Source organism: Nannospalax galili, unplaced genomic scaffold (genome assembly GCF_000622305.1).
Source record: "Nannospalax galili isolate Female #2095 unplaced genomic scaffold, S.galili_v1.0 scaffold389, whole genome shotgun sequence".
Classification (NCBI taxonomy): domain Eukaryota; kingdom Metazoa; phylum Chordata; class Mammalia; order Rodentia; family Spalacidae; genus Nannospalax; species Nannospalax galili.
Window position 1 is genome coordinate 1,508,764 of NW_008360310.1, and position 20,285 is coordinate 1,529,048.

The 20,285-nt window shown below is 37.9% G+C and overlaps 1 protein-coding gene across 1 annotated transcript in view; it reads right to left on the minus strand.

The window, feature by feature from the left end:
* Window positions 1-20,285, minus strand: part of Exoc6b (exocyst complex component 6B) — a 629,077-nt gene that overhangs the window by 194,007 nt on the left and 414,785 nt on the right. The window contains exon 19 of the mRNA XM_008824711.3: window positions 10,706-10,847. Within this exon, the coding sequence (XP_008822933.1) occupies window positions 10,706-10,847 (142 nt within the window). The remainder of the gene's footprint in view (window positions 1-10,705; window positions 10,848-20,285) is intronic.

Here is a 20,285-nt window from a genome sequence, read left to right on the forward strand (position 1 = left end):
CCCAATTAAAAGATGGGCTAAAGATCTAAACAGAGAGTTCTCAAAGGAAGAAATAAAGATGGCTCAGAAATATCTCAAAAATTGTTCAATATTGTTAGTAATTGGGGAAATGCAAACTAAAACCACCCTAAGGTATCACCTTACCCCAATTAGTCTGGCTAGGATCAAATGATACCAAATGCTGACAAGGATGTGGAGAAAGGGGAACACTCATTAACTGCTGGTGGGATTGCAAACTCCTAGAGCCTCTATGGAAAACAGTGTGGAGAACTCTTAAAAAACTAAAAATGAACTTACCATATGACCCGGTTATACCACTCCTTGGCATATACCCTAAGGACTCATCCTATTGTAGAGACACTTGTACAACCATGTTTGTTGCTGCTCATTTCACAAGAGATAAGAGATAGAAGCAACCTAAGTATGCCTCAACTGACTAGTGGTTAACAAAAATGTGGTATATTTACACAAAGGAGTTCTATTCAGCAGAAACTAAAGGACTCATCCTATTGTAGAGACACTTGTACAACCATGTTTGTTGCTGCTTTTTTTCACAATAGGTAAGAGATGGAAGCAACTTAAGTGACCCTCAACTGATGAGTGGTTAACGAAAATATGGTACAGTCACACAATGGAGTTCTACTCAGCAGTAAGTTTGCAGGTAAATGGATGGATCTAGAAACTGTTATACTAAGTGAAGTAACACAGATTCAGAAAAACAAACAATGTATGTTCTCCTTCATATGTGGCTCCTAGCACCAAACCCTTTTAAATTCCAGGTTCTTTTAATAATATAATGCTATATAGCAGTCCCTTCTGCATGAAATCACTACCATCATCACGAATTCAGCTGAGCCTGATCACTAAACATATTCACATTTGGGCGTGTTGATGGTTGTGCTCATTAATTAAAGGAGTGCCAGGCAGGATCACTGGACCCTCACCTGAGTATCCAGCCACTCTTCTAGCCAACTAATCCAGCCTCGGAAGACAAAAGAAAAATAAGGAAGAACCCAATAGAGGGACACTTTTGGAAGCCCTTTTCAAGAAATTCCAATGGACTCTCATATGAACATTTGAAAATTGCTATGTTCTGACTTTTTCTAGTTCCCTGTCTAGAACTTGTAATGCTAATTACTCTTGCCTTTACTTCTCCTTCACATCTCCTATTCATGATTCAAGGACTTTCTTCTCCCCCTAGAGACAAGAGTTATGCAATTTGGGAGTGTTTTAGATAGACCCACTGAAGGGATACTCCAATTGCCTTACCCTGTGTCCCTGTTCAGCATGGAAGAAGCTAGAGTGGTCTGCATCCTTATTCCCTATTGGCAATTGGGGTAACCCCTTTAGAGGATGGTGTGATAAGAATAGGAGGTAGGAATTAGCTAGGCAGTTAGGGTAAAAATACCCCAAAGAAATGTAGCCAAGTTTCTGAGCTAAAAGTCAAAATGTCCTTGGGCGTGTTAGCAACATACTCTGTTCCAAAGGTAAAAAATTTCAAAATATCGAAAGTATTTGGGAGCTTGTATCTAATCCTTAAAATATTTTAGGGTTACTTCTTCAGAGGGGGGAATGTTAGAGGGGAGGGATTGGGCATGGATTTGTTCAAAACATCTTATATGCATGTATGAAATTCTCATTAAAGTTTTTGTAAAACTTAAAGAAAGAAGAATTATATGTAAGGTTTCTTTTAGGGGGAAAATAATTGATCTTGTTACAATGGCCACTAGACTTAAAACAGCTCCTGAAATCACTCAAAATTTGCTTTCTAATTCTATTTACCTGAATGGAAGTCCCATGAGGAGCACTATATCACACACATCTACATTGAAAACTAAAATATTCCGTATGTATTTAGCACTTACAAATATTTATGTACTTGATCTTTAAAGTAGTACATATTAAACTAAAGAACACCTTCAAACTTAACTTAGTCATAAAGTCGATACAGAGGTCCAAATTGCCTGTAGAAGCCTTTCTGAGAGTAGAAGGATCTATGTTCACTGCTACAGCTGCTCTGAGAGTGATAATGATAATAGAGCATTTACTGGACAATGAAATAGACCTTTCATGCATTATCTTATTTAACCCTAAGCTCATTCCTATAGTGCAGGAATGGATTTTACAAAATGGACAGAATATAGAAAAATGATTTTTAATTAACCTTGGCAAACTCACTGAAACATGTGCTTTTGTGCCCTGGGCACCTCATCTTGTTTCCAGGGAACTGCAATTTGATATTCCACTCCAAGATGGGGGATGAAGGTGGGAATGCTTGAGAACTAACACATCAAAGCACTGAAAGGCAGTATGCCCATTTTCATTGAAAGAATGAAGACTGAGAAAGGATACTTGATACTGTATGTATGAGATATTCTAGAATTAGGGATGAAAAGGCAGGATGGTCTGATAAGATAAGGGTTGACTAAAACTTGTACTTCCCTACTGAAGAGGGAGAAATGGTTTTAAATAAAATTATGAGTGAGACCTGACTCAGGGACACAGTTCCAGCAGCACATTTCCAGGGCACAGTTCCAAGAAATATCTGGGGAGACAATGGCCCCTGAGTTCCGGTTCACTCTTAAAAACTAATTTAAGAATCAAGCTGCTTTATTCAGGTATTATCTGTGATGTGGCATGATAATGCTTCACTTATAGTACTAGGAACTATTATTATTCCTATTTGGTAAACAAGTCTATAAGAGTCTAAATAATTTGCTAGTGGCCACTTTAAATGTAATTGATAACTTGACTCCCTTCTGTCAAGCTGACTCTAAAACCTATGTTCTGAAGACTACACTTTCCTAGCTGAGTATCTTTGCTCATGCTAATGCATATGGTTCCTCTCTGTATTCAGGATCTAAGAAAATGGCACCCCAGGGCTCAGAGTCAAACACTCAAGAACACTCATATTCTATCATGTCCACAATTTTTTTTCAGGACCTAGACAGTTCTTCCAAGGACTCACAGACAAAAAAGGAAAACTATCTCACATACACACCACTGGGTAGGAAGATGCAAGTGTTAATTAACTTGTCATTCTGGCTGCTTTTATACGCCTCTGTGTAACTACTTGAATTTTATGTATTAATTCTTTAAGATTTTTTATAGATCACTGAGCATTTAAAGTAAAAACATGAAGGGGGTGGTAGAGGGAAAGGCATAGAATAGAGTTCTTTCTTTTCAAGTGAAATAAATGTCCATGGAAAATTTTTTGACAGACAAATTACTGCCAGTCAGATATGAAACATCAAATCCTAAATCAATGAAGCTTGGTGGTTCTTCAATATATGGAAAAGATTTTCAGTACTGATGCTAGTTTCATTAGGGGAACTGTCAAGGCCTTCAGTGGTTACCATTAAGCTAGACCAATATTGAATGGCCTTCCAGATAAATACTAGCTCTTGGGAATGGGGAACCTCTTTGACATGGTTAACAAACTAGTTATATACCTCTTCAATGACTGATCTCTGGTCTTAATGGACAGCAGCCTCTGCATAGAGGATGCAGACATACATGTAGCTGCCATAAGAAGCTGCTTATTTAAGTAAAATGTACTTTACCCATTGAACTATCTCCCCAGACCTTAATTTACATGTTTTTCTTCTCCCTCCCTAACTTTTCCCACAACGAAGAGGTGTTATTTCTATAATGGGAAAAAAAAACCCAACTCTAAAATGTCTTGAAAAGATATTTGATTCTGCTACTATCCTTGAGGGACAAATGGACATAAAATTGTTCATTCTAAAGTTATTAAAAAGAAAGTGGGCAAAACACCTATAAGAATGAAATTCGACACTAGAGAAGAAGTAATAAAGCAGGCTCATATTCCTGTAGAACTACTATCCGAAGATAAAAAAAATATACTATGAGAACCTGTTAGAGATAGTTTCTGGATTATATAAAGCAGGAAATGAAAGGGAACCCAAAGAGAACATGGTTGTCTTACTAAGTTGAAAAGACAGAATCCAGAGTCTAGGAGAACATGGCCACGGGTATTTGAGACTCAGTATCAGAGAGCAGGCAGTTGCAAAATTGAGCACAGAGGAAAAATCACAGAAGGGTCTTGTTGGAGTTGGGGATGTAGCTTATCAGTACAGCACTTGTCTAATACAGGTAAGTCCCTGGGTTCTATTACCAGCATTGGGGGAAAACAAAAGCAATATTCCAGGGTTTCACCTTCAAACAGTGCAAAAGGGTGATGAAAATCAAAGTCATCAGATAGAGAAGGAACAGAGCTGACACTGAAAAACAGAAGGTTGTCACTGGATACTTGTGAACACTGCATCACTTTTGCATCACTGTGACCAAACTACCTGGCAAGAGCAATTTAAGGGAGGAAAGCTTTACTTGATCTACAATTTCAGCCTATCATAGTGGGGAGGGCATAGTGGTATTCACAGTAGCAGAAGCCTGTGGAGGGCCCCTCACCTCACAGCAGACCAAGAAGCAGAGAGCTACTGGAAGCAGCGGCCACCCTATAACCTTCAAAGGTTCGCCACTAGTGATCTACTTCTACCAGTCTCAAGTCCACAGCTGCCCACATCAGCTAGGGAAGAATGAACAATCCAACATGGACCTATGGGGGGACAGTGCACACTAAAACTATAACAGGTAAAAACTGATGCATGTATGGGCAGGAATTTCCCAAGCTGAAGAAAGAGCCACCAGAAATAGGCAGAATAATTTGTGCAGCTGTTATAAGGCCAGGTGCACTTTGTTCCCAGCAGCCAGGGTTGAAAAAACCTCAGATCTCTAGACATTTGAGAAAATTCTTCAAAGGACTGTGCTTTGGAACTGAGGTTGGCAGACTGAGACAAAAGTCTGCTACAAGTCTCTGGATCCTTGGATGCACCTAAACAATTCTAAAGAGTTACATGCAAAGAAACAAAATCTAACAAGACCAAAGAAATATAACAAATTTTAGCACTGAAAAACATAAAATTTAAGATGTCAAGAATCCAATTAAGAATGGCTGTTCTGACTTTTTTCTAGTTCTCTGTCTAGAACTTGAAATGCTACTTACTCTTGCCTTTACTTCTCCTTCACATCTCCTAGTCATAATTCAAAGACTTTCTTTTCCTCCTTGAGATAAGAGTTATGCACTTTGGGAGTCTTTTAGATAGACCCACTGAAGGGGTACTCCAATTGCCTCACCCTGCGTCCCTGTTCAGCATCGAGGAAGCCAGAGTGATATGCATCCCAATTCCCTATTGGCAATTTGGGTAACCTCTTCAGAGGATGGCGTGATAAGAATTGGAGGTAGGAATTGGCTAGGGAGTTAGGGTAAAAAGACCCCAAAGAGAAGTAACCAGTTTCTTGGCTAAAACTCATAATTTCCTCGCCTCTTAGCAACCTACTCCGTTCCGAATGCCAAAAATTTTGAAAATATTTGGGAGATTTAATCTAATCCTTAAAAGATGTTAGGCTTACCTCTTCAGAGGGGGAATGTTAGAGTAGCCAAAAGCCCAATATTTAAAAAAAAATTAAAGAAGAAGGAAGAATACACGGTTATCAGAAAAAAGTGATGGAGAGATATGGGAGGAGTTGGAGGGGAGGGAGTGGGCATGGATTTGATCAAAATACCTTTTATGAATGTATGAAATTCTCAATAAATTATTTATTTAAATTTTTTTAAAAAAAAAAAAAAGAATAGCAAGAAATGCAAAAAGCTAGAAAATATGACCCAGAACCTCCTCTCCCCCCAAAAATCAATCAAGAATAATGCTGGAAAATACATAGATATAGGAACTGTTAGAATACGACTGTCAGAACAGCTATTATGAAAGCATTCCATATGTCGAAGATGATAAAGGAACATGAAAATTGTGGGAAGAGAAACAGATATGATAAAAAATAAAGTGGGTCTGGGGGATGAAGCCCAGTATGGAATGCCTACCAAGTATGGACAAAGCCCTTTGCTTGACAAACAATCCAATACACAAAACAAACTCAAATGGAGTTCATTTCAAAGTAAAAAAGAAAGAGCAGTACTGAAAATGACGACTGGATTGAAATTCATCTTTACTGCAGATCAGAACTGTAGGGAGAGTTCAAAGAACCTGCAGAACAAAAGCTATCCCAAACTAAGCACACTGAGACTCAAAATGATTAAGAAGCAAACAGTACAAGAAACACATGAGACACTGAAAAGTCTGAAAAATGTTATAATATTTTTAAGTATTAAGCAACAGATATATTGTAGATCTAGTCAGTAATAACTAAAATATATAAAAGAGCTAAAGCTAATAAGCCATTAATCACACAAGTTGTTTTAAAAAATCAATCTAAAGGAAATCAATAAGAGGAAAAATGGGACAAAATATGATGAGAAAAGCAGAAAGCAGGAGGATAAGTTCAAGGTAATCCTTGGCATACATAGTGAGCTGGAGGCCAGTCTAGATTACATGAGATCCTGTCTCAGAAAACCCCCAGACACAAAACAAAACAAACACACACACAAATAAAAGCCCACAACAACAAAAACAAAATAATACAGAAGGCTTGAACAACAGTACCTACCAACTTCAGCCATTGGGCAAAAAGTGACAGCTGAATACATGTTTTTTTTTAATGTAACTAGAATACTTAAAAAACTGGGTCATTAAAAAAAAAGCTCAAGAAATTTAACAACTGAAATTATACAAAATATACTCTGACTAAAAATAAATTAGAAATCTACACTAGAATATGTCCACAAAATTTCTAAATATCAGAAAAGTAAGATGCAAACTTCTAAATAACCACCAGATTAAATAAGAAAGCTGAAGAATACTCTGATGATACTGAATACCAATGGGGGAAAAAAAACCACATCAAGTTGGTGGGAGGTAGATACCTATTTTTTCAGTTTCTGTGTATTTGAAATGACTTTATTTAACTTATATTTTTCTAAGGATATTTTCACAAGATAATAAATTTTACTTAGGTTGACAGAAATTTTCTTCTTTTTTCTTCTAGCACTTAAAAATGTTATTGTAATTCCTTCTGATTTTCATTGTTGAGGATAAGAAGTTAGCAATAACTCACATGCTTTTTTTCCTCTGGCTGATTTTATTTTTTCTCTTTATCCTGTTTATTTACTAACCTCTCCATGCATTTGTGTGGCTTTCTTTGTGCTTACTTAAGTTTTTTAAGTTCCTTGAAAAAATAGAATACTTTTCCCAAACTTGGAAAAATTTTCAATCAGTCATGTATTATAATTTTTACTCTCATTAGTTTCTGAGACAAGTTTTTTTCCTATGTAGCCCAGATTCCTGGCTGAACTCAAACTTACAATCTTCCTGCCTCTATCTTCTGGAAGCTGGTATTATACTATTTTAGTTTTTAAATTATTTACTATATTACACTAGGTTTTCTAAATCTCTTTTATGCAAATTTTCAACATCTGGGTAATTAGTAAGTTCATTTCTACTTCCTGTCTTCAGTGTCTACTTTAAATTCTGTTGTCACAATTTGCAGTTCCTTGCATGAAAGACTTTAGTTTTTGCTACAAAATTGCAGATACTATATGGGTGAATAAGTATGCGAGTATGTTTGTGTGTGTGTGTGTGTGTGTGTGTGTGTGTGTTGTGTGTGTGTTCTTCCTTCAAAGACTATTGAGTTTTCCTTGAGAGGTATTTATTTCATTTACAGAGTAGCTTTATCTTATCAAGTCTTATGGATAGGTTTTGTTAGAGTGTGACAAGTTTCAAATATATATAAGAAACTCAAATAACTCTATAGCAAGAAAACTGTGAGATTTAAAAAGAATGGTCAAAGGATCTGAATAGATATTTCTCCAAAGAATACATATAAATGACCAATAGACACAGAAAAATGATCGATGATCATAGAAATATAGCACCTCACATCCGCTGAAAGGGTTACCATTGAAAAGATGTCAGATGAACATTAGAGAGCACAGAGGAAATGAAGCTCTGTAAATGTTGGTAGAGTATAAATTCATGTAAACAGTATGGAGGTTCCTTCCACCACTGAAGGAAACCACCAAATGATCCCCGCCTGGGTACATAGGACAGCCAATACATGGAATCAAGCCCTATGCCCACTAGTAGGTGAGTAGGTGGAGAAACTATGGAGTTTGTATAAAACAGAGCATCATGTGGTTTTGAGCATAGAAAGACACTTACTATACATACATTATACATACTATATAATTTCACTAGAGTGTGGAGAAAAACCAAACTTATAAGTAAGGAATGGAGAAGGCCAGGAGGGCTAGGGGAAGGCAGTGGGAAGCACAGGCCAAATGATGCAGAGTTTCAGTTGGGAGAAAGTTCAAGTGATCTACTGCACAAAACAGTGCCTACAGGAAAGGGTTCTATTCTTGAAAGATGGCAGAGAGGAGATTTGAAGTACAAAAAAGACATGTGGAGTAGTATAAAATTTAGGAGCTCTTTGTAGCCATTCCATAATGTGTACACATTGAAAACATGCTGTAATGATAATCACATTCAAAGAAGAAATGAGAGTAGCTGTTACTACGGAGCCTGAACTGCACTCACTGGGGTCTGACTGCTATACAAGATGATAGGCAGATGATCTTAGAGGACCCAGTGGTTCCTGGCTTCCTTCCTAGTCATCTCATAGATCCCAGAGGCTGCTCTCAGGCAAGCCTCACACTTTCCTGCATATGGCAACTTACTAGTAATCAAAGGCTTCAGTGCTCCCAGTGCAGATTTCCAAAGCTCCTCCTTTGAACAGCTCCCTGCTCACTGGGAGCTTACCTGGGAGCTTACCTCCAAGAGCCCAGTTGCCTTTCACTTCCAATATCCCTTACTGGCCCTACTTAGTGCACATATGTACATGTAGATGTACAAACACACAAATCAAAACATAAATAACTCTTTAAAAAAAAAAAAAAGACCTTGCCTCATCAGCCCTATACACTAAACTCAGTCTGCCCTGGTTTCCATTCTTATTTCTTCTGGTAAGGAAACAAATGCTGTTCAGCTGCTGTTAAACAGTGTTTCTAGATGGAGCCAAGGTGAACACAGCAGCTTCTTCTGTGCTTCCTTCTCTGAAGGACCACAGCCTTGTCTTGTCTGTTGTTCAATGCAGGAACAGAGCAGCTTCACACAGTTACCTAAGTTTATAGATGTTTATGGAGAAAGGGGGACTTTCAGTCCTATTCCTGATGAATGGAAATGGAAATCTCCACAAACACCATTCCAAAGGAAAGAAACTGAGCAGTTAAGGTAAGGAATTGGGACAAGGCTGTCAGACTGATGAAATTTTGTTTCAACTTTATTAGAATCAGAAAAAGTTAAGAAGTCTTAACATTTTTTTGACCATTTTCACTGCTCATTAATAGCACAGTGAAGAACACAACATCCTTCAGTCATTTCCAGCCAAAGCCTAATTTTGTGGTCAACCCCAAGTGGACAATTCCTGCTGAGTCAGCAATACCAATAGAGGTACTCCTCCTATCTGCTGATCCATAATAGCCCCTGTCCCATGCAGCAGGACAGGACCTTGTAGTGGTGCTTATATCAGCAAGGCAAAGGGATATTTGCCACACTTCTCTTGTAAAAGGCTTTTATGGTCATAATAAAAAGGACAGGTGAGGCTGGATTTTTTGCTGTCATAAATGTGGATCTGACTGAATTACATAAGAGGATACAAGGCCCACACACATATAGCAAAGAGGAAACAAGTGAGATCATTTTCGCAATGATGTTATGGAAAAACTAACCAATACAACAACCAGTTACCTCTGAGGAAAAGATTTAGATTCAAACCTCCATCTGAAGTTTTCTGTTTCCCACACAGAAAGCATTTATGACTAATGAATGCACTGCTACGTCTTCACATTACAAATAAGACATAGTTAGGTTTTTTAGGTTTTTTTTTTTTTTTTTTTTTTTTGGTCTTTTTGAGACAGGGTCTCCCTGTAGCCTCAGCTGTCCTAGAACTCACTATGTAGACCAGGCTGGCCTCAAACTCTCAGAGATCCGCCTGCATCCGTCTCCCAAGTGCTGGGATTAAAGGCATGCACCACCACACCTGGCAAGATGTAGTTAGGTTTTATTTTATGTATGATATGTAGGTGAGTTTGTACGTGTGAGTTCAAGCATGCACACCATAACATGTATGTGGAGGTCAAAGGACAACCTTGGGTATCAGACCTCGCCTTCCACCTTGTTTGAGACAGGGTCACCTGCTGCTTGCTGCTACTTACACCAGGCTAGCTGGCTCACAAGCTTCTGGGGACTCTCCTGTCTCTGTCTCCCATCTGTGTAGGCATGCTGAGATTACAGATACATGTTACCATATATCTCTGTACACAGGTTCCAAGGATCCAGTTCTTATGGTTGCAAGTAAGGGCACTGCCTCCTGAATCATCACCTAGCTCAAGACATAATTTAAGTACAAGTTGAAAAGGAAGCAAACAGGAAGACATTCTTGGTATCCTTGGGTGGAACACATTTTTCTATGATATCTAATTACATGCAGGTCTACTACACATACAAACTTTTTCCACTTAGGGATCATCTCAGTTCTAAGTATGAGTTTAAGCACTTGTAGGCAATCAAATTACCTTGCTGATAAGCTCTGTTACTAAATGTCCTGTAAGTTACCTCTGTCATCCAGATATTCTTTGACTCTATCATGAACAAGGGCACAACAGACCTAAAATTGTATTTTCACATTAGTGACTACCCAATTTTATAAAACAAGCAAAGATGGTTCATTGACTTACGTTCACATTCTCTGACATCCAGGTTGAATTGCTGTAATGCTCCCAAGGTGAGCTGCCTTACTTCGGCTTCTAGTAAAAGTTGCATCAAAGATGTGGCTAAATGCTTGCAAGCTGACATACAGGCGGTCTGGGCCACCTTTCCCTGAAATACAGATATGTAAACCAGAAAGTTAGTGAATTAAAATGAAATTCCAACCTAATTAATTTTTGAAGCAGAGTCTCATGTCTCCCAGACTGGCCTCAAACATCCTATATAGCCAAGAATGACTGGACTTTTGATCCTCCTGCGTCTACCTCCTAAGTGCTGGGATTTCAGGCATGCACCATCATGCCTAGTTTATGTGGTGCTGTGGATCAAATCCTGGTCATTTTTGAATGCCAACTGAGCAACATCACCAGACCTGAAAATTCAAATGATTTATTCTTCAATTAAGAATTTCTTTAAGGCTCTCCCTTTCACCACACTCTTACATCTAGCAATCTTGTAAACACATTGTGCTGGATAGCTTTAGTGTCAACTTGACACACCTGGGTTGAGGGAGCCTCAATCAGGGAATTGCCTCTATTGGACTGGCCTGTGGCCAGGTCTGAAGGGCATCTTCTTGATGAGTGATGTGGGAGGGCCCAGCCCACTGTGGGTGGTGCCACCCCTGGGCAGGTGGGCTTGTGTTGCATAAGAAAGCAGGCTGAGCAGGAGCCAAGGGAGCAAGCCTGAAAGCAGCGTTCCTCCATGGCCTGTGCTCCAGCTCCTGCCTCCAGGTTCCTGCCCTGAGTTCCTACCTTGGGCTCCCTGATGAACTGTGTGCGACCTGGGAGATGTAAGACAAATAAACCCTTTCCTCCCCAAGTTGGTACTGGTCAGAGTGTTTTTGCAACAGCAATGAAGAAACAAACTAGGACACACATATAATAATTATTTTATTTTGCTTTTTAAATTTTTATTTGTTATTTTTATTTTATGTGTACATGTATATTGCCTGCAAGTAGGTAAGTGCATCCCTGCCATGCAATGTCCTTGGAGGTCAGAAGAGGTTGTCAGAACCCTGGGACTGGAGTTATGGACAATTGTTAGCTTCCATGTGGGTGCTGGGATTTGAACTCGGGTCTTCTGCTGCGCCATCTCTCCAGCCCCCCATATAACAATTATTTTAAATAATGGCTCTATCACCATAAATCATGGTGGTGATAACTGTATTAGTAAGGCATAATTCACAAAGCCCAACTATGTAGCAAAGCACATTTTCAAAATCAAAAGTAGGCAAACAATATTCAAAATGTTAAGTAAACTGAGAAATATTGTAGAGAAAATATATTTGAAAAAGTTCATTCTAAAATTACTTTAAAAAGTAAATTCCAACAAAAGTCTACATTTAAATTGGTGTTTACTGCTTCATGATCTGTCACATACAAACTCAAAAACAATTCATATAAATGAGGCTGAATAGATGGCTCAGAAGTTCAGAGCACTTGCTGCTCTTACAAAGGACCTGGGTTCAGTTCCCAGTACCCACATGGCTCACAACCATCTGTAACTCCAGTTTAAGTTCCAGGAGATCCAACACTGTCTTCTGGCTCCTTGGGCACCATGTACACACATACTGTGCATACATACATGCAGGGAAAACATTCATATACATAAAATAAGAACTGAAAAAAAAAACAAAAAATCAGAGCAAAAAAGGTTTTAACAAAGTAATTAAAAGGATAAATTTTGTTTTCTTGGAAAACACTGAGACTTATGAATAAATTCTAAGCTAATTTTTAAAACATGGATTTTGAAATTAAATTCATATTTAATTGTCTTCATTAAAGCAGTCAAAGCACTGTATATTTAATGTAATGAACCTCAGCCCTAGGTAGATGTTACACATGTCAGAATGTAGATCTACTTTTCTTGCAAACATATATCATTTTTCATATTATTTATTATCAACTCTGAAAGTCAGAGTTATATGTTTTGAACTCAGTGCACCCTCTACCTTGAAATCAGTCAGCCATATGGACATTCCAAATACAGTTGACGCTCCTAAGTGACCTAATTAATTACTGCCCTACCTCAGAATGGTTCAGAAGTGGCCATTATTGGTATTAGGTAACCTTTTGTATATTGAAGCCCCTCAGTGAATGAAGCACTTGCTTGTTAATGCCCAAGGTTCTAGGATTCATCCCAGGTACCACAAAGAATAGAAAAGAAAAGAAAAGAAAAAGAAAAAGAAAAAGAAAAAGAAAAAGAAAAGAAAAGAAAAGAAAAGAAAAGAAAAGAAAAGAAAAGAAAAGAAAAAGACTAATGCTGTTCTGCACTTCTGAAACTTCTATTAGCTTACAATATAAACTTTTGCAACTTGTTTCCTCAGTTCAGTGTTACAAAAATGGAAGATATTTAATGTACTGCATATAATAATTCTTCACCTGTTCCATAGTATTCCTTCTTGGGACTAGACCACAATTCACTGAGCATTCAACTAAAGATTTACGGAGCTCCTTCCATCCCTCCCTCCCTCCCTCCCTGCCTCCCCCTCCCTCCTTCTCCCTTCTTCCCTCTCTTTCCTCATTTTCTTTCTTCCTTTTGGTGCTACAAACAAAATACATCATAGATAATATGAGCCTAGTAAGAAATCATAAAAATATCAGAGTTTAACTAGACCATCTCCTTTTATAGATTTTTTACATATACTGGGCCAGTCTCTTCCACAAAATACCAAGCTTTAAAAGAAAATATAAATGATAGTACAATAATTTTAAGTATGCATACTTTTATCTTCTTTGAATAATTGCTTTAGGATTACTTACTAGGGCTAAGTAAGCATGAAGAGCATCCACACTGTTTCATTATCTATGTGCAAATATATGAAATATATAGAAACCAGATCTCAAATAACCACTATAAATGGCTCTGCAAAAGATGCTCTGTCTGCATGGCCCCTAGATTTTCTGGGTTTTGTTTCACTGCATCAATAGGATTGAGTACTGTTATGGATTTTTTTTTATTAATTAAAGAAAGGGAGTATATGATTATTTTGTGCCATTAAATAGTTCTTAAAATTGTATTTATTTGACTAAAATCTTGTAGCATAAAAACAAGAGTAACAATGGCCTACTAGTAAAAAGACTATAAATGTTTCTCAGCTACATGGATGACCTTGTTTGTATGTTCACTGACGAACTACACTCTGGATGACAAGACAGAAAATGGAAATACTTATGTTGGGGAAAACTTAGAGATTCAAGACACAGGCAATGGAGCATAAAGAAGCCTAAAGAAAAAAGATACATTACCATAGACAGCCATGTTACAACTGAAGCCACTGAAGACCAAGACAGCCACATCTAGGAGCAATATGGTCAGTAACGATGTTGGCTAAACCCAGTGGAAATGTTCCAGCAGGTCGATCAAAGGTGCACTATGTGATCTTTCAAAAAAGAAAGTGGGACCTCTGGGAAGGAATGGGTGAGACTAAAGTAGGTATCCTGAGACATCTGGGCAGAGTGGAGTCAGAGTAAAGGGAGAGCAGCCTTCACCTCCTGGGCAAGACTGCATAGCAGATGCTCTGACTGTGGAAACCTTGGTATCTCCAATTACACAGTCATCATAAGAGTTGGCATTATTAGCCGAGTGTGGCAGTGCATGCCTGTAATCCCAGCACTCAGGAGGCAGAGGTAGGCAGATCTCTGTGAGTTCAAGGCCAGCCTGGTCTACATAGTGAATTCTAGGACAGCTGAGGCTACAGGGAGACCCTGTCTCAAAAAGACCAAAAAAAAAAAAAAAAAAAACCAAACAAACAAAAAAAAACTCTGTCTCAGAAAAATAAAACAAACATACAAAGTTGCTATCAATATACATCAATCAATGCTGTCAAATGCACATATACCAGGTACTTTTATCACTTTGATATAAGCCATCCAATCCTTTCTCTCATGCTAATTCTTCCAAAGAAAACGCTCATTTCAGAAATACATTTTTTCAGTGTTAAGTGCTTTGTAATTCTATAATAGTCCACTCTTCTGCAATTCTTCCTATCACCATGCTTCCCAGAGGTTTTCTAGGAAAGAGTAAACATAGATTCAAGCAATAACAGCCAATTGCCAAGCAATAAAAATTGGTAGTTTCACCTTTTTCATAACATAATTTTAGTATAAAAGCAGACTTTCTAGGAATAGCTAGCAAAGCACTAAGATAAGGCAATACTGGAACTTAAGAAATCTTAAACTGAGCAACTGCTCCATACAAACACCTCTGGAGACCTATAAGAACAGGGTTTTGTTTTGTTTTGTTTTTGTTTTGTTTTTTTTATTTATTTATTTATTTATTTATTTATTTATTTATTTATTTTTTGGTCTTTTTGAGACAGGGTCTCCCTGTAGCCCCAGCTGTCCTGGATTCACCATGGAAACCAGGCTGGCTTCAAACTCACAGAGATCTGCCTGCCTCTGCCTTCCGAGTGCTGGGGTTAAAGGCATGAACAGTTTCAAATCAGTTATAACCACCCTCGTCTTAGGAGGGTTAAGACAGTACCAAGTAGAAACTGCATGAAACTAAAACAGAGGCTGGATAAGAGGAAGGACAACCTAAGGATTACAACCACTTCTTAAAAAATAGGAAGGGCATATATGCAAGGAGATTTGGGACATAGGTATCACACAAATTCTATAGGTCATGCCATGCTATCTAGCATGTATTCATAACATGTATGTGCCCAAATCAATTACTATGTGCCAAACACATGAACTGAAAGTCAACTATCCAAACACCTCCTTTATACTCTTCATCTGGTTGTAGGACCTGTTTGGTTAGTACTGGGAAATGCATGAGCATAGACTGTTCAGAAACTCAGTTGTATTAAATCAAAGTCAGGCATATTAATTCCAAGCCAGGGAGTGACCAGGTGTGAGCTAACCACAAAAAATTCTTGTTTTACTTTCCTCCATGTTGCTCTTGGGGAGCTAGACCAACTTACTTTTTTTTCAGAAATATATGCCAATCAGAAAATCCCATTTTCTGATTTGAACTAACTCCTTCACTTCCCTCTGTCGTTTACCATGATATTTGTACCATGACACTCTGCACCAGATGATATACTTCTCTGTCGTTTCTTGGACACTGACTCCCCCCACACACACAACCTATTTCAACAAATTTCTACATCAAATGAGAAGAGAAAGCACAAACAAAAATACAACTTAACAATATACCTCATAGAATGAGAATGAGCCCAAAATGAGAAGAAATGAAATAATACAGATCAGAATAAAAATAAATGAAATAGAAACTGCACAATAGAAAAAAGTCAAGAAAACTAAGATTAAAAATAAAAACAAAACCCTAATAAACCATTAGCTAGACTAAGAAATAAAGAGAGATGTTTCAGATGAATGGAATCAGAAATGAACAGGTCTTACAACTGACATCCCAGGAATGCAAAGGATCCCAAACAATTAGCCACTAGCAAACTGGACAAGCTGGAACCATGAGTGAACTACTGAGCATAAAGCCTAGCACGATGGAAACATGAGGAAAAACAGAAACCAAATATATCATTAATGAGCAATCTGACTGAACCAGTAATCAAAACCTGACTGCCATTAAACCTCTTTAAACCCAGGGCCTGAAGGCTTTACTGGTGAAGTCCACCAAAAATGAACAAATAATAAACATTTCCTCAAACATCTGAAAACTCAAAGAATTTTAGAGGTCAGCGTTACTTTGGTATAAAGTCAAACAAGGATAGTAAAAAGAGGAAAACTTTGGAAAATCCTTAACAAAATACTACAAATCAAGTTCATGACACTGATCTGAGCAGTGATATTTTGGACATGACTACAAAAAAATGGTAAGAAAATCAAAAATAGAGAAATTAAACTAAAAACTAAAACCAAAGAACTTCTGCTTACAAAGAAAAAAAAATCAATAAAGAGAAAATAGAGTAAGGAAACATTTTCAGATTATATACTTTATAAGAAGTTAATATCCAAAACATATTACAAAATCATACAACTCCATATCAAAAGAAAATAACTTTCAATTATTACTACTTCAGTTACTGAGTGCTATGCCAAAGTATTAAATGTATTGGATAGTACCGAGTACTATGCTACAGCACTAAATATATTAGGCAGTACTGAGTGCTGTATTACAGTACTACATATATTAGACAGTGCTGAATGCTATGCCACAGTACTAAATATATTAGACAGCACTCAATACTTTATCACTGTACTAAGTGCAAACAAATTGAGGTAGAAGCGTAGAGAAAGCTTTGCCACCATGCCCACAAGTACTGCTTTCATTTACTGGCAACTGACCACAGAGTCAGATATTCTGAACACATTACCTCATGTAATTCTTACAGGAGTTTCATGAGGTATTTAACCTTTAATGCGAAGACAGATAAAGACAAAAAAACAGGTCAAGATGTGATAGCATCTGTCAGTGGTGGAGCTCGGATCTAAACAGTAAGTGAGGGGCCTTGGGCTGCTGTTCCACCTTCTGGCTGCTCTGTGACTTAGGGTAAGGGAAAGGAGAGGAGAGAAGGTGAGACTCAGTGCAGTCTAAAAGCCAGGCTGTGAAGTATACCTCTCCCTATGCAAGGAAGCACTGGAACTTCACAGTAGACATCTAGATGAACCCCAACAATAATGCCTTATCAATCGCCTAGGAACAGATCCTGGGTTCCAGGTCATCAAAGATCTCCACAATGACTTCAAAAGGTCAAAGTTTCTATTCCTATAGAAAGACCTAGAAACTGAACATAATAGCAAAGAAATATCGACAAGAGGTATTCTGTGAAAGAAAGCTGTCTTTTCACATAACTATTTTGAACTGAGTTAAAATCCTATACATGTTGGTCAAATTTTATCTTTCTCCAGTTGCTTAATGAGTTATTTCATTATGGAATAAAGCAAAGTTCAGACAAAAACTGATCTAGCAAGGAAAGTGAGCACTACTCACAAGAGAATGCAGTCTGGTATTCTGGAACCTTCCTGGCTGGCTCTGTGTGCCAGCTCATATGGAACCCCTGCCATCAGCCTGCCTGTGGAATGTGATATTTTTGGATTGCACCTTTAAGTTCTCTTCCTTCATTAAACAAAGAGGTTATTTTTCCCCTTTTCTCCAATATATGAAGGTAGAAACTAGAATCATTTTACATGGGGATACTTTAGGTCAAGTACTAATGCTTACTTAGGCCCCTAACTAGCCACTCTTTTGGTATCTGCTGAAGGTTTTTGGAGTGCAGTCTTTCTCTTCGTACATACATCTCCCCTCCTTGTGTGAGTTCTGATAACTGCTCACTCACCATCAAACACAAACATAAACCTGCCAGTGTGCAGTTGATTTTTTTTTTTTTTTGCCTGATCTCATGGATTTTACTTCACACATGTATGAAGTGTAGGATACAGCCAAAACCTCAGGGGAATCTCAATGCTCATTTCTCATTCTAGTCCTCAGGACAATTTCCTCAATGCTAAACTGTTTCCTTGACCACATCATCTCGAGCTCCAATCACTGTCTTCCTAACTCAACAGCACTGCCACTCTGCAGGGTTTTCCGCTCTCGGTACAGTGGCTGACAAAGCACCAGTAGGAGGTTTCTAGGGCTCCACTTCCTTTACTTTCTCTCTGGAATCACTGTCCTGTACTGTCAGCTGTCCATCAGGAAACAGTTATTTTTCTTGTCTAAAATTCAAGATCAAGGCTGGCACCCACTATTGTATCACGGTAGGAGAGGCATCTTACTTTTTTTGTACCATATTTATGTTGAATATATAATGGTAATTGTAAATCAATAATCTTATTTTTCTTCCAAAATGTTTTAAAGTTACAGCTCTGATGCTCTGGTCCCTATCATATCTATGAGAATTCAGTCATTATTTTTACTTTTTTCCCCTCTGAGTATATCTTTGTTCTCTACCTATTTTTAAGACTTTTTACTTTTTTGAGTCAGGGTTTCATGCAGACAAGGCTGGCCTTGAACTCACTATGTAACTGAGGGTAGCCTTGAAGTCCTTATCCTCCTTCATCTGTTGCCCAAGCACTGGGATTACAGGTATGTACCATCACACCCATTTTATGCAATGCTGGGAACGAAACATGTTAGGCAAACATTCTACCACCCCAGTTACATCCCTAGTCCAGGTTAAGACTTATCTTTATATTTAATATCAGCAATCTTACCTAAATAAAGTATTCTTTAAATTTGCCCCATATGGGTTCAATGAACTTGTGGAATCTGTGGGGTCACATGCTTTCTTGAGTATGGAAACATCTTAAGCATTACTTCCTTCAATGATGATTTTGTACTATACTCTTTCCTTCCTTTCCTGGAACACCAAGAATAGACAGTTCCATGCTGCCCCACTTAGGATTTGGTTGCATGGAAGGTTTTTGTTTTTGTTTTTTTGTTTTTTTAACTTTCACAATGGTGTGGAAGCAATTTGCATTCAGTAGAAACTATCCTTGTTAGCTTGATCTTTTTTTTTTTTTTGCGGGTGACAGGTGGCATGGTCTTCCTGTGTTACTGGACAACAGCAGCAACCCATGGCTTTCCATCAGACACGGGATCTCAAAAGCAAACAGATACTAGTGTGCTGTGTTGCTGAGGTGTTCAGTGAATGTGTTAAATGCATTTTCAATGTATAATATTGCTAACTCATGATAGATTTGTTAGAATGTATTCTTACCACAAGTTAAGTAAATACATTTTAGAACTTTCAACTATTTTCTCAGAGAAGTGGGGGGGGGGGACAGAGAGACAGAGACAGAGACAATTTCTTTCTCTTTTTTTTCTTTTTGGAGATAAGGTTATGCTATGTAGCCAAGGCTGAACTCAATTCACAATTCTCCTGTTTCTGCCTACTGAGTACAAGGATTACAGGCATGTATCATCACATCCAGCTAGTTTAGGTATTTTTTTTTCCTATAGATTTGATCTTGAATTCACTAATCTTAAATTCTGCTTCGAGTCTATTCTTAAACCTACTGAATGCAACCAATTGCAGGAGTGCACACCTGTAACCCTAAGACTTGGGAGGCAGGGGCAGGGACAGGGATGGGACAGGGGCAGAGGCAGAGGCGTAAAGAATCACATATATACACCAATCACAGATTTTGCATTTTGTTATTTTAGAATGAACATGATTTATAATCTGTTTAAACAGCCTGCTTTAGGATATTTTGCCCATTTTCCCTCTCATCTTTAACAGTTACCTTGAAGTCTTTTGTAAACATCAATATCTGAGTCATCTCAGGATCTACCTTATTGACTATTTGAACTTTTGATTATGCTAGTTTTTTTTCTGCTTATTAGCATTTTAGGATGTTTTGCTGTGTATGCTATGCCCTGCAAATGAGATGTTATACAGATTAAGTTATCAGCCTCAAAAGAGTTTTGAATTTTGTTCTAGCAGGCAGTTAGATGGGGGATCATCTTAATTCTGTTAGGCTTGTTTTTAGGCTTTATTACTATTCATCCATGCTAGTCTTGCCCTTACTTTGGGGACTTTATGTGAGTCTCTGTGCATGGTCTTACTGACAATGAACATAAAAAGGATAGTGCTTACCAAGTTTCGGGGGGGGGGGGGGGGGG